This window comes from Rhinatrema bivittatum, chromosome 10 (assembly GCF_901001135.1).
Source record: "Rhinatrema bivittatum chromosome 10, aRhiBiv1.1, whole genome shotgun sequence".
Lineage (NCBI taxonomy): Eukaryota > Metazoa > Chordata > Amphibia > Gymnophiona > Rhinatrematidae > Rhinatrema > Rhinatrema bivittatum.
This window is the reverse complement of record NC_042624.1, coordinates 111,637,428-111,652,438: the sequence shown is the minus strand read 5'-3', so window position 1 is coordinate 111,652,438 and position 15,011 is coordinate 111,637,428. Positions and strand designations below refer to the sequence as shown.

At 45.4% G+C, this 15,011-nt stretch overlaps 1 protein-coding gene across 3 annotated transcripts in view; it reads right to left on the bottom strand.

Annotated features, from left to right (window-relative positions):
• Positions 1 to 12,102: 12,102 nt before the first annotated feature.
• TTC39A (tetratricopeptide repeat domain 39A) overlaps positions 12,103 to 15,011 on the bottom strand; it is a 116,481-nt gene continuing 113,572 nt past the window's right edge. For 2 of the 3 annotated variants that reach the window (XM_029617873.1, XM_029617874.1), the window contains one exon: positions 12,103 to 13,872. In XM_029617873.1, the coding sequence (XP_029473733.1) occupies positions 13,755 to 13,872 (118 nt within the window). In that variant the 3' untranslated portion in view covers positions 12,103 to 13,754. The remainder of the gene's footprint in view (positions 13,873 to 15,011) is intronic. The other variant, XM_029617872.1, reaches the window with a different exon arrangement.

Sequence of the window (15,011 nt, the reverse complement as noted above, 5' to 3'; positions counted from 1 at the left end):
CTACTTTATTTCTAGCAATAGCACACTTCAGCCCTAGCAGAAGGTTTTAAGAGAACACAAAAGCTAGTTCTCTGCAACCTTGGGCGGTCATAGTGCTCGTACTTGTAATAAGAGCTTGGTAGCCAAGAAAGTAAAAAGTGCACCCAGGACGCTGGCGATGCCCCGTTCCAGGGTGCATGCACTTTAAACCCAGCCTTGCTATTTCAAATATGTTTTAGCAAAATCTTTTCTTGGCTCTATGCAGTGTGCTAAGTCCTTGAGAGAGAATTTCACTTCTGACAGTATAACATCAAGGAGGAGGAGGAGGAAAAGTGCAGCGCACGTGCCATGCCAGATCCTATCTTCTTGGTAATGCACCCTTGGCAGTGGTGCAAGGACATGTGAGTGGACACCAAACACGTTGCTTCACTGCAATTTGCTGCTAAAGTAGGGAGTTTGCTTTTTTTTTACTTTGAAGTGTACACGTAATGAAACTGCACAACCATTTTGTAGGAGTTTTTTTTTTTCAGAGAAGCCCATTTTCTGGATCCAGACCTGCTGTTCTGTGCAGGGTATTTTTGCTTAACAAATGGTCACAAATCTGAGCAGAACACAACAGGGCTGAATCTTATGAAGGGGTGCTCAGACTCCTTAGGCCTCCCCCAGCTACTCGGGTTGTCAGAATATCCCTAATGAAGATGCATGAAAAATAGTGCATGCAAATAAATCTCCTGCATATTCATTAGCGATGTCCTGAAAACCTGACTGGCTGGGGGCTGCGCACCTTTCTTAGGAGAGCCTATGAAATCGCCCAAGACTGCTGCAGCAGCAGCAGCATTTAAGCAACAATGGCCCTTATGTGTGGAGTTATTGGACATCGCCCAATAACTGACTGCCAGAAATGTTTGTAGGCCCTGATTTTGGGTGAATTGCGCCCTTGGTGCAATCCCCCCAGTCGATGGCCACCATTGAATGGCTGTCCTGGATGAATCCTCTCTTTAATAATTTGAATACTGTGGCTTTGGTAAACCTTTTGGTATTAGCTGTTAGCTTTTATTTCTTCCCATTTCACTAACAAGGAAAAGCAGTATGGGGCTGGTAAAAGCAAAGCAGACTGTCAGCAGTGGGATTTGAACCCAGCCCTCTAGGGGAGGCTATGACCTGAATGCAGCACTTGACCCTCCTGCTGAGGTCCGGGACAGGACGGCTGCCATGGCCTGGTCCTAAAGGAAATGACGAAAGCGGGCGGGGGAGTAACTTGCTGGGGTGGCGCTTATTATTGCTACCCTTATCCTTTTAATGCATCTCCAACATTGCTCCCCACTTGGGCAGGGGGGAAAAAAAGGGGGATGCGGATTCAGACAATAACCAAGAGGATCCCCGACTGCTACAATCTGGGGTCCTGATACTTGGGCATAGGGGAAAAAGCACAGGACGGCCGCCACAGCCAAGTCCATAAGCAACGCCCGTCAAGCAGCTCTATCTGAATTTTCAAGAAAGCTCATCACCCACTAAAACAAAAATTGCTAACTGAAATGTTGTTTAAGGGTTGTCCTAAAGCTTGTGATAACTGCATAGAGCGGCAGTTACTACCCTTAAGAGAAACAGGGGGGGGGTAGCCTGCATGGAGTGGTAGTGCTCACCCAGGGCAGACTGGACGGAGCCTCTGCTCTGTATCTGCCATCATTCCTATGTTACCGTACACACAGAGGCTGGGCTTTCCAGCTGTGCAAAAGAAAGGTTTGTTCCACGTCTTGTGGTTTAGAGAGAAGCGAAGTGAATGTGTAACCTGAGGCAATCCTGCTGCGGAAGGTGAAAGCTACACCTGCTGAATGAGCAGCGGTTTCAGGCTCGCAGCACCGGGCCCCAAGGCTTCGACCCACGCCACAGCCTTTCGTCAGCATTCAGCATTCAGCTATATCCACATAGTTTGAAAAATGTCTCCAAGTAAAAGCGACTGTTGTATTCGCTCATCAACTGCATGGATGAGTCCTAGGAGCTGGGAGGTTGCATGGGCGCACGTAAATGCCAACGGGGAAAAGAGGTGGGCAGGGGAATGTGATTGTCGGGGGAGGGGAAAACATACTTTGTATTGAAATAAAGTAGCCTGGAAACTGGCTGGAGAGCGATTGCTAAATTCACAAGAAGATAAACAGAATCCACCTTTGCCACGGATCCTGCCACGACCCATTTCCTATCTCACATTCTGAATTTGGCTACTTCTGTCTTAGGGTTTTAAGTTGTCCAATTCAGTTAAAAAGTACATTTTCAGGCGCTGTCTCAGCCATGTGCCTTTTCTTCAGCCTGAAATAAGAGCCCCAGTTCCTTGGGTCTGTAACCAGAGTATTCTGGGCACTTAACTGTATACAAAATACACCCAACTGTAATTACACAGAAAAAGCCACAGGCGCACACGCACATAGTACCGGGGGGGTTAAATTGCAAGTGAGAAATGTGTGAGCCATTGCCAAGGGTTCAGCCCTGCCTAATGGCTTTCCCTAGATCTACGCGTTTTACCTTTTAATTTTTTTGTTTGTTTGTTTTTTGTGTGTGCTCTGATCTATTACTACATGCAGTGTTATATTGTATCTGTTTTAACCAGTTTGGGGTATTTGTGATTATTTCATAATAAGTTGATAATCAAGACTGAAAGTAACCAGAGCTTGAGCGCAGAGAAAGCTGGAAAGCTGAATTTTTTGTTGCGTGTAAAGAGTTCAGGATTGTTCTCAGCTCTTTAGTGAGCCCCAGTAAAGCAGGGTTTTGAGAGAGGCTTCCTGCAGGTGGCACGGAGGGGCAGGAGTCCAGTACAGCCGCGTCGCCGCCCTCCCCAGTCCCCCCGCTGGCCCAGCCCCTTCCTGCGCCCGGCCTGGAAATGCTGATAGCGCAGGCGAAACGCGGCAGGAGAGCGGCACGCGCAGCACGGTCTCGTCTTCCCGTGGCCCGGAAGAGGAAGTGGTGGGCAGCGGCCACATGCGCGGGAAGAGGAGACCGTGCTCCCGGAGCAACGTCCGCCCCCCCCCCCCCGCAGCCCGTGGGACTCCTTTCTTGAGGCCGCGAGGGCTAGAAGAGGAGGAGGCTTCTGCTGCCCCTCGTTGTTCGGTGGGGGGAGAGAGAGAGTGAGTGAGAGAGCATATGTGTTTAAGGTCATGTGTGTGTGAGAGAGCCAGCATGTATGTGAGTGACTGTGAACCTGTTTGTGCCAAAGAGCCTGTGTGTGTGATAAAGAGCTTGTGTGTGTGTGGCAGCATCTAAATGTATGATTGAGAACCTGTGGGGTAGATTTTAAAAGGAGCGTGAGCAGCGTGTACGCCCGATTTTATAACTTGCGCAGGCAAGTTATAAAATCAGGGGTCGGCCCGCACAAGGGGGTGCACAATGGTGTACCTTGCGCGTGCCGAGTCGCGCTGCCTTTCCCCGTTCCCTTCCCCCTAACCTAAACCTTCCCACCCCTTCCCCTAACCATTCCCCCCCTTAGCCCTACTCTAACCCCCCCTTAAAAAATTATCTTACCTTTTGCGCCTGCCGGCAGCCTGCTGACACACAATCCTTCGACACAGCGGCAATGGCTGCTGTGTCGGAAGCCTCTGGCCACGCCCCCGGACCGCCTCTTTTTGCAAGCCCCAGGATTTACATGCGTCCCAGGGCTTTATGCTCATCGCCGGGCCTTTTAAAAATAGGCCCGGCTTGCGTAACCCCCCCCCCCCACACACACACATGTGTAAATCCTTGAAAATCCAGCCCTGTATGTTTAAATGAGAGAGCCTACATAAAGTGAAAAAGAGCATGTGTATATATGGTGATTGAGAGCCTATGTAAGTGAGAGAGAGTGCATGTGTATGTGTGTGTGATTGAGAGCCTATGTAAGTGAGAGAGAGAGCTTGTGTGTGACGAGAGGAGAAAGTTGCAAGCTATGCCCCCCCTCCTCCTAATTCACAACAATCTCAGGGCACCTGGAAATCGAACGTTTCCAGATATGGAGAGCAGAGCATTTTTTATCATTATTTTTAATTATTGGGTCTTTGTGTCTGCGGTTTTGAAATATTTTATTGATATCTAGAAATTTTTATATGAGTCTTTAATTATTGGATAGTCCATTCATTAGCTGTTTTTAAATAATCTGTTCTTTTTATTAGTATGGTTTTACTGCTATTGATTTTATATTTCTCGCTTTATTTTATGAGGACTGGCGATTTCTCTTTTTCCTTTGTTGCACTGCATACAGAGTCTCTGGCTTGGTGCGGTTTCCAGTTCAGTTTTCGTCTGCATGTTTCTATTTATGTTTTATGGTCTCTCTATTCTTTGTTAGGTGAAGGTCTGCACATGAGGTCAGATGTTCTGCTTGGCTTGTTCCGAGTTTTAAAGCCTGGTGTAATATTCTCAGTGTTGCCTTTTCTTAGGTAAGGTGGTTACTGTTTGAGTGCTGGAAGCTGGTGCTGTTCTGGTTTACTATTTCTGTTCAGAAAGGGTACTTATCGTTCCCTTGTGTCATTATGAACAATAATTTAAAAAAAAAAAAGCCCAGTATTACTTCTATGTTTGCTGTGGATTGTAATGAGCAGTGTGTCACACGTGCGCATTGTCTGTCAGATGTGTCACGATGGGGAACAGGTTGAGAGCCACCGACTTAGTAAATTCTTCAGGAAGTTTGCAGCAACATGTGACAGCTCTTCTTTGCTCCCATGCCGGGGCTGCTGTGTTAAAGGGACCACAGGGTTCTCCCATACCCTCCTGCCAAAATCACTGGAGTCCTCTGGGTCCCTAGTGATGCTCGTGGCACGGGCCGGCTTAAAGGGACCACAAGATGCTATAGTGTGTCCCCCACCCCCCTGCCAAAATCCCTGCTGGCCCTTTGCTACAAGGTCAGATCCCCTCATGCCTCTCTTCACACCTAGCATATAAATTTGCAAAAATTAGCAGCTATTAAGCCCCACTCCCTTCAACTAACCGTAGCTCTGCCCATGGCCTGAAAATCCCATCCCCATCTCAAGTATTTTGAAACCCACTTGGGGGTTGCACTCCCAGACCCTCTCAGCTTATTCCAAAGAAGGCAGAACTGACCCCCCAATCGCTCATGCCCCACCGGCACCCTCGACTGACCTGTGGCTTCCCCTTACCCCTTGCACACAGGGCAGAAGCACCGTTGTGTAGTAAGATGCCAGCATGGCAGGAGCAAGAATCATGGGGGGTCATTCCTGTCTCCTGTGGATCCCAACGGAAGCGTCTGGTTCTGGTGCTCAGTGAAGAATCATTTTTCAGGGAGAAGGGGAAGGAAGAACGAGCGCGAGGCTGCTGGCCAGGAGAGCAGAGAGAGGGAGAGGGAGAGATGAGGAATGCTGGGCCCTGTAGAGAGGGCAGACGGGATGCTGGTGCCAGAGTCATCGGCACTGCCGCGAGAGGGCGGGCTGTGCCAGAGATGCTGCCGAAGTGGGGGCACAGCCTACAGCCCGCCCTGCTGAACAGGGCTGCACTTTTCCCCTAAATTTTATTTTCTCTTGATTTGAAATGTAAAAGTTTTTTTAATGTTTTTTTTTTTAAATGTGTGTTTTTTTAACCCATGCAAGCCCCCAAACCAATAATTAAGCAAAAAGTGACTGACAGGCTCCCGGGGAAAGACGCTTGAAGCAGCAGGACTTCTAAACCAGATTCAAAGTCAAAGTAGTTGGAGTAAAAAGCAGAGATCGTTGACTTTTTTTTTTTTTTTCACACCAATCCTGACTTGCAAACCCATCCCCACTATTATGTAATCAGTAAAAAAAAAAAAAAAAAGACAAAACAAGAAAAGAACATCCTGTCTTGTTGATAATGTGCTACGTTCCAGTTAGACTAAATTTCATAAGGGGAAAGTAAACGTTGACCCTTTTAAAACTGGTTTCTGAGAACTGCCGCGCCTTACTGTGGGTGCCCTGCACACTCTGTATATCCCAGAGCAAGGAGGAGGTCATGGAGAGTACAGACTCCTCCCGGCCAACCTGACCCACACACACAGTCACAGAGGCTGCAGCTAGTTTTGCACTTTTGGACCTGTGCACGCTTTAGGTCTCATTTTGAAAGGGAAACCACACAAGGTTTTTCCCTTTGCAAATGAGCTTGCAGGCTCGGTGGGGATTTTGGATATCGCCCCCTTTTTTTTTTAATCTAGGCAAAGGATTTGGTTAATTCGTGCAATTTTGATACTGAAGTAGTTCTCCTTTAACTTTGCTCAGGTCCCCCGTTATCAGCAGCAGTCTGAAATGGTCTCCATCTGAAACCAAGGTAGTCCACTTATGTGCAAAGGAACCCTGTGTCTGAGGCAAGGGGCTTGGATGCCTCGTTGTCACGCATGAATCGAGTTGGCAGGAGATCCTTACTGGCCAAGCTTACTAACCCAGCTTTTTGGCTATGTGTTGAGTGCATAAATTATGCGCTTTCTGCAATATGGCATTTGAAGCACCAGTGCTAGCTAGGATTATCCAAATCTCAATTTGCCTGCATTTTTAAGAACATAAGAACATGCCATACTGGGTCAGACCAAGGGTCCATCAAGCCCAGCATCCTGTTTCCAACAGTGGCCAATCCAGGTCATAGGAACCTGGCAAATACCCAACAACTAAGTCTATTCCATGTTACTGTTGCTAGTAATAGCAGTGGCTATTTTCTAAGTCAATTTAATTAATAGCAGGTAATGGCCTTCTCCTCCAAGAATTTATCCAAACCTTTTTTAAACCCAGCTGCACTAACCACATCCTCTGGCAACAAATTCCAGAGTTTAATTGTGCGTTAAGTTAAAAAGAACTTTTTAGGATTAGTTTTAAATGTGCTACTTGCTAACTTCATGGAGTGCCCCCTAGTCCTCCTATTATCCGAAAGAGTAAATAACTGATTCACATCTACCCGTTCTAGACCTCTCATGATTTTAAACACCTCTATCATATCCCCCCTCAGCCGTCTCTTCTCTTTCAAGGTTTCCTTATCTGTTCTTTATTTTATGGGGGCAGGGAAGGGGTATGGTAGATATCTCGTTCTGCTTCGCCCGGACTCTGGAGTTACAGTGACAACTACCTGTGGTTTCTCTCCATTTTTCTAAGCTCCTCAGACCCCCAATCTCATCCAGCCAACAGAGGAACAGTCCTTGGCCAGGGGTCCTGCATTGCTGGCTCAGGCCACTAGGGGGCACCATTGTGCAATGGCTGGAGCTCCCTTCTTCTGCAGGAGCTGTGAACACTGTTTCGGCAGCAAAGTTCTTTCATTGCTTTAGTTTTACACGTCCTCAAGATAAAAGCTGTGCTGCTTTGACCATAGCACACATTTTTGGAAAATCTTCTCTAAATACATTAATACATTAAGCAGTCTCTAAATACATTAAGCATTAAGCCGGTGCACAGACAGAGGACTGTCTGTGCACTGGCTGTTTTTAAACAAGAGGTTTAATCCTTTCACATCCCTGGCAGGGGCATGTGGTAGCGCATTAGCCGCACATGTCCTACACGATCTCAATATCAGCCAAAAACTCAAGAAGGGACCACCCAAAGTAGGTGCCTCTTCTCCAAAAAAAAAAAAAAGGTCAAGTTTACAGTTTCATCGGTGGTTCTCACCCCAGTCCTGGGGGACCACCCAGCCAGTCTAGTTTTTGGGATGTTCACAAGGCCTAGCCATGAAATATATTTGGAGGTACTGGCTCCATGCTATGCAAAACTCTCTCATGCATGTTCACTGTGGATATCCTGACAATCAGACTGGCTGGGTGGTCTTTGAGACCCGACGCCTGCACAGGATTCTGGTTACAAGCAGCACAGCACAAGCCACATCTGCAGCACCCAAAATCTTTCATAGGATTTCATGTTCTCTTACAACATTATTATAGAAATTAAGTATATTTATAATTGTTTTAAAAAGGGCAGAAACTTTCAACCAATTCATTTTTTTGACTAAGACTTGCTTTGTTGGGTTTTTTTTTTTTGTTTGTTTAAAGAAAATCCCAAATCTTGGTGCAAAATACCTTGTAATTTATTGTATCTTAGCACAGTATGAAATAACAAAATGGGACCATCACTCTGTATGAAAGCAGATTTCTTTAAGTCTTAAGAGGATGAGGAATATTCATTATGAGACAAAACGCCTTCCTCTGAGGAGAATGTCGAATCGCGGGTCAGTGCCTTCCACTTTGGTTGTTGCTTTTTAAAATGCTGTTCCTGATCTAAGTTTGTTTACGGCACATTTACCCCGACTCTAGCACACTTCTGTACAGAGCACTGTGCTCCAGGCCGAATCCGTCTCACCTTTACAACTCGATCTCCAGCTTAAGTTTATTTTTGTTTATCCAGTTCAGTAACCTCCCTATACGTTTTTGTCCTGCTGCCTGCGATGATTTTCTAATAATTCAGCTATATTTATATATATATATATTTTTTTTTTTTTTTGCTTTGAATTATTCTAACCCTAAAATTCCAATATTTATACTTAACATTAAAACAAAAAAACAACAAACCTTCTTGCTAGCACTGTAACATGAAACTATAGCCAGCAGTAATCTATATGCAAAATACACTGCCAGCCTATATTACATTTACAGATTGCATTCAGGGACAATAGCTTATCCCTTCAGCTCCTCCACCTTGCCAGATTTATCATCTAAGCTGCCTGAAGAACACACCCGAGAAACAGGATTCAGTGTTGCACGGTGAGGACTTCTGGAAAATTAGCCCAGGGATTGCTGGTTTAAGAGTTTGCCTGGAAGCGATTTTGTGTGCACTTTTGCGCCTTCTTGGGAGAGGCTTTCCAGGGCGGGGGGTAGAGGTGGGACAGGACCACCATCATTCCCACCTGCTCCCAAGCAGTACTTATGTAAACGTGAGCCCACATGCCACTCAGGGGGTCATACACCAACGCGCACCGTCCGCCTTGAAAATGAGTGGCAAGTCTGCTGAAGTCCACCTATACTTTCTACATGCAGACTGCAGGCCTACGTGAGCTCTTATGGCGTACAATTATCCTCTGTGCACGCAGAACAGAGAACTAAGCCAGCCCAGCCCACCGATGGCCCCTACTGAAAAGACTTCTTGGCCAGTGATCTGCGGGAGAGGACTCCTGAGCTCCTCATGCTATATTCTTTGTTTTCATAAAATAATTTTAGCAGCAAGCAGCGCCCGGCTGATGGGATCGCTGCTTTCCTACCAGAAAGATCCACAATGATCCTCGTATAATTCCACATATTAACAGCATGAGGCAGCCAGGGCTGTGTGGACGGCCATAAGTTGTAGGAGTTTGCAGGACTGATAAAGAGAATGACAGACCTGCATACGAGGTATAGAGAGACTGTTCCTAGAAGAGCTTGGAGGATGGAGGGGACTTAAAAGATTATCTTTTTAGACTTGTGATTCACTCCATAATGACCTAGGCTTTGTGTAGCTCATTTGTCTTCCCTTCTGCATGTACTTCTTATCCATCCAAATAACGTTAAAATCCTTTTCTTAAATGTGTTAGTTTTTAGGTGGTTGGCAAGCCAAAATCTGTTTCAGCTATCCAACAGCGTCAGCCCAAGACCAACCTACACCCACCACCTAATTCTCAGGTCGCCCATGGCCTTGGTGTCAGTACCTAAGTTTCCCATCGTCAGTTCATGGTTCTGTCCGACCATCAGTCAGTCTCTGTCTGTTACCTCAAACTCTTTGGATGGTGCTTTCCAGATGTCAGAAATGTGCTTTTAATGTTAAAGCCGAAGCTACAGAGTTTGTTTTAAAGTTATATAGAAACTTACTTCAGCAACCAATGCTGTATGGTATTAAAAAGAAAATGTAACTCCTAAAAGTCTGTACTGTCCTGGAACATATTTCTCAAGTTTACATGGTGCTGTCATGCATTATTAAAAAAAAAAAAAAAAATGTATTAAAACAATTACACAGATGTACAAGCAATCAGTGCATAATTATTTAAGGGTGTCCTTGAAAGTGGTATTAAAATTACGATGCTAAATTTCTCTTGGGTAGGTGGTTTTATTGTTACCAAAACTTGATGGGAGGATTAGGCCTGCAGGCTCTGAACTTTGTCCTCACGTGCTAACTCGATACCTTAATTCAGGTATTTTTCTCTCTGGACCTGAATTTTATGGTTTTTCTTTTATATGTTCAATGCTATTTGTTCTAGTTTTTCTAATCTGGAAAGTAATGTTTCTTTCGTATCTTCTTGTGTATATAAAACCTTTAGTAATTAAAAAGTCCTGCATAATTCCTCACACTGCACTGAAATGGAAAGCTAGACTTTTGGATGTGTTATTTACTAGAGAACAGAGCCAAATGTGTGCATAATTGCGCTTGTGAAACTTTTTTTTTTAAAGACAAAATATTTAACAATTTTTATTAATCTGCCATTGTGCTGCATGAAAACAGTCTCTGCATCTTGTGTACTATATTATTTGGCTTTAAAATTTGAAGTATCGATCACGGACACGCTGTGGTGCACAGGCCTCGAGGGGAAAAAGTGGCAGCTCTGAAAGAGACTTACTGGCCTGCGCATAGCCCTGCGGCCATCTGACATGAGGATGGGCAAAAGGCGGCGAAGTCCTTGGGCCTGAATTTAGAGTCCCGGATGGGAAAAGAAGCAGTGAGAAATATTGGGGCAGGATTAGTGCCCATTTAGGAGAAAAAAAAGAAAAAGAACCAACCTGCAGGAAAATGCTAACTTTCCCGGATCGATCGACCAACCTGCTCGCTAATCTCTATTTGAAAACAAATAATTTAAGACCATTTACTATGACAAATGCCTGCTGAGTTGAAGTGGGTCAGGCAGTATGGGTAGAATACGTAAGTATGTATGTACTAATTGTATGTATGTACTAACTGTATGTATGTACTGTATGTATGTACTAACTGTATGTATGTATGTACTAATTGTATGTATGTACTAATTGTATGTATGTACGTATGTACTAACTGTATGTATGTACTAACTGTATGTATGTACTAATTGTATGTATGTACTAACTGTATGTATGTACTGTATGTATGTACTAACTGTATGTATGTACTAATTGTACGTATGTACTAACTGTATGTATGTACTAACTGTATGTATGTACTGTATGTATGTACTAATTGTATGTATGTACTGTATGTATGTACTAACTGTATGTATGTATGTACTAATTGTATGTATGTACTGTCTGTATGTATGATGTACTAACTGTATGTATGTATGTACTAATTGTATGTATGTATGTACATACTAATTGTATGTATGTACTGTATGTATGTACTAATTGTATGTATGTACTGTCTGTATGTATGTACTAATTGTATGTATGTATGTAGGTACTAACTACAGGAGCCCATGCTGGATGTGGGCTTTCACTCGCAGAAGGGCCTGAATAAACCGTTACAATTACAGGGGCACAGATCAGTTCCCACTAATCTGAAGGCTGATTTTAGGAAGCGAGCTTGGGAGCCTGCTCATTTCACAGACACACGTGCTACAGAACCAGAATTTTGAAGTCAAGCAATCCCGTTGGCTGCTCTTCAGGTGTGGTTATTGCTTGCCCTAAGCTACAGCCCAGAATGCCAGCATGGGGAAGTCCTGGAGCTGTGATGCAGCTGGGCGCAACTTATTTCCCCCCCCCCCCCCCGCGATACAGAGTGGGGGTGGGGTGGGTGCTCTCTAGTACAGCTCCCCCGATGTAAGAACAGAGCGACTGGATGGGGGGACGGGCCGACCCTCCCACGTCACGTCTACAGGGGAAAGCGGAGTACGGGGGAGCAGCTCTGCCAATGGTCGAGCACTTTATGGGGGGGGGGGGGGGGATACTGTCCCAGTCGGTTGAAGTGCTGCCGCATTTGAGGAACGCAAAATAATGACCCACCCTGCCGTGGGTCACTGCTGCACACGGCGCCACACCCCCCACTAGGAAAGCAAATCGTGCCTTGCTCTGTACCTTCCCCTGTGCGGCACCAACTCTAATAGACAAGGATTTAAAAACGTCCAAAAAACAACCCCAAACCGCACTTTTTTTTTTTAATTTCAATTGCATATTCTTCAAAATAGTGATCTCTGATTTTTTTTTTTAATTACTCTTCATTCCTGATCTCTAGTGGAGGAGGAGAAGCCAGAGCTTTACAAACACATCTAACGTGAGGATCAACACTGGATGTTGGATTATTTCTCAGTTTAATAATGACAAATGTGGTTTTCGTCTACTGGTCTTTCATGACCTTTTTTTTTTTTTTATAAAAGCCCGTGAACAGAAAAGTATTTCCATCCAATGTCTCTTTTTTGGGGAGCAGTGGGGGAGGGGGATAAGGAGGTCTGGCTCACTTGCACCCCTACCCCTAACCTTCCAAACCAGTGAGATCCAGTCCAACCCCCATTTTTTGCCACCTAAGACCTCCGGGCAGGGGGCTGGAGCAGCAGTGCCGTTCAGGGGGCGGGGGGTGTCTTCTTCGATTAGGCCCCATCCTCTCTCTAGCCCGAAGGAGCCCCAGAAATCAGTGCCCTTCAGAAGCCAACGTCGGCCCATCCTGAACCGCGCCTGCAGCTGCCACCGTTGTGCGCGAGCAGGGACCCCCCCCCCCACCTCATCCCGGGGGCTAGGAATATCATTTCTGCAACAGCCCCAGCCCTCCTGGGGCTGTTGCAGGACTCTTCTACTTTTCCCAATCCCATCTTTGGAGATAGAGGGGTTGGTTAAGGCTTATTCTCACTCGGGTTCTAGGAGGTGCACGCAAACCAAAGATTCTGGAACAACCCGTTAAAAAAAAAGCTCAAACTGCTCACGTCCTACCAGTCTAATATTAGATACCTTTCATTTTTTTTTAAGATTTTTCCCTTTATAAAATAATAAATGTATATAAATTCTCTACAAAATATTTTGCACAGTAAGACTGATTTACTCAATCCCTAATCCTACTTTACCAGGAATGGCATCAATTACAGATGCATAACACCTGCCCCCTCCTGCGAAAATCTATTTACCCTCTCTGCTACTTAACACGAACGTGTGAGATTCACCAAGGCTGGCATGAAGCTTTGGGGCTGAGGAGTATAAATTAAGTCCCAGTGGCAGTCGCAAACACCCAACAAGGCTCAGCTCGGGTCGGCCGCATGCTGGCCTTGCCTCTTCAACCCTCCTTCCTGAAAGCTTTGCTCTGGCAGCCAGGAAACGGTAAGCCAGGGTACCAAGAAACCGCTCTGGGATGTTGGGCTGGGGGGGAGGAGGAAGTCCCTTTTTCCAAAGCTCACCGCATCCTCCTGAAAGACTTCAGCTTGCTTCGGAGCAGCCTGCAGCTCGGTGATGTGAAGCCCGTGTTCCCCCGCCCCCCAGCCCCTGTGATCCATCTTCTGCCCGAGGCCTAGCCAAAAGGACAAGCACTGCTCACGCAGCAGAAAGGGAGGGCGATGCTCACTGGCCCAGCCGGATCCATGCTCCATACCCTCGCCAGCGTAGTGATCCTTGAATCCGTCAAAGAACCTGGTCCTGTTTTGCTGTCTTCAGCAAAGCTCCTGTAAACAAGTGAAGGTGTTCTCTTATACACATATGTACATACATCATATAATTTAGAAGGCTTGTTGTCAATGTGAAAGGACGGGGGGGGGGGGGGGGAGGAGGAATATGGAAAATAAATCAGTTTGCCAATGGAGTTAAAAAAAAAAAATGGTAGCAGCATTTACTGTGTCCGACTTGCACTTTTTTTTTTTTTTTGCCATGTTGGATTATTTTCTTAAGATGGTCTCAAGGCACAAAACTCCCCTGCTGATTATTATATTTCTTCAGGTTTTCTTTTCCCCTGCTGTTGTGTTCTTTCATGTTGGCACTAAGGCACGGGGGATGCCACGTGGACTCCGTTCTCTATATGGGATCTGACTTGGAGCAGGGCTGCCTGGATCCTGAAATGGGTCCTTGACTCCATGGAGTAATTCTTGTAACGTTGTCTGGAACAAGAAGGAAAGATTTTTACAAAAGGCACCTTTTCTGCAGGTGTTTCTCCTCCCCAGCCCATCCAGCCCGTTCCACATGAATCTGTGCAGAGTTCATGTGGAAGCCTCCTCTCACCCTCTACTGCTGCCTATCCAAAAGGCACTGGCGGCCGCAGAGCAACGCTCCTCTCATACTTACGCCGGTCATTCCCAACAAACAAGGGGCAAAAATACAAACAAACCAGGCGCTGTCAGCTGGGCCATGCTGCCATGTGCCTCCTACTCTCCATATTCTTTTGCTTTTCTTAATACTTTTTTCTGTGCCCTTTGGAAGTTTGACAGGTTGACAGTATGTGTGCTCGGCCTGAGCCCACCTATTCTGCACAGACTAAGTGTGGAGAGTAAATGGGAAAAATTGAAGCCCAGAACCACAGACATTCCTGAAAAGTTCTGCAGGAAACACAGTTAAATAGAAACCTGACATTTTCTACCATTTTATTTCTAGTTTCCTCAGCATCACAGGTAATTTCAGGATTGTCTTGCTCTTCCTTCCCCTCCCCCTCTTCGATCCATGTAGACCAAAGCACCCTGCTGTCTTGTGAGTAAAAGAATAGGATGCAGTTCCCTCTCTCACATGCCTCTCTGTTGCTGACCACTAGGTGTCACTGTAAGACTGTTACTTGGCTATACTCTCCCCATTTCTTTATTTAAAAAATGTGTATCCCCCTCAATCATCAATCCTCAGCAGTTAACAACAACAACAACAATACATACATAAAATTGAATCAAGTTTAAAACATATTGACCTATTCAAAATAAAACTAAACAAAATTAAAAACACAAGATCCTGTGACCTAGGTCAGTATAATAAAGCTAAGATGGAAAAAAAGATACATCAGCCTAGCACCTGCTTTGTCATGCAGAGATAACTTATTTGTGGCTGACACAGATTGTTCACGTATGACGACTCAGCAGTCAATTAATTTAAACAAACAGGGCCTGACCAGCTTCGGATAACACAGTTAGTCATTAAATGCCTGATTAAACAAACAAGTAAGCTTTTAATTGCTTTCTAAAATGATCCAAAGGAGCTTTGTTCTCCAGCTCCTCCAAAAGGGAGTTCCAGAGGAGAGAGCCTGCAACCCCAAACAGGC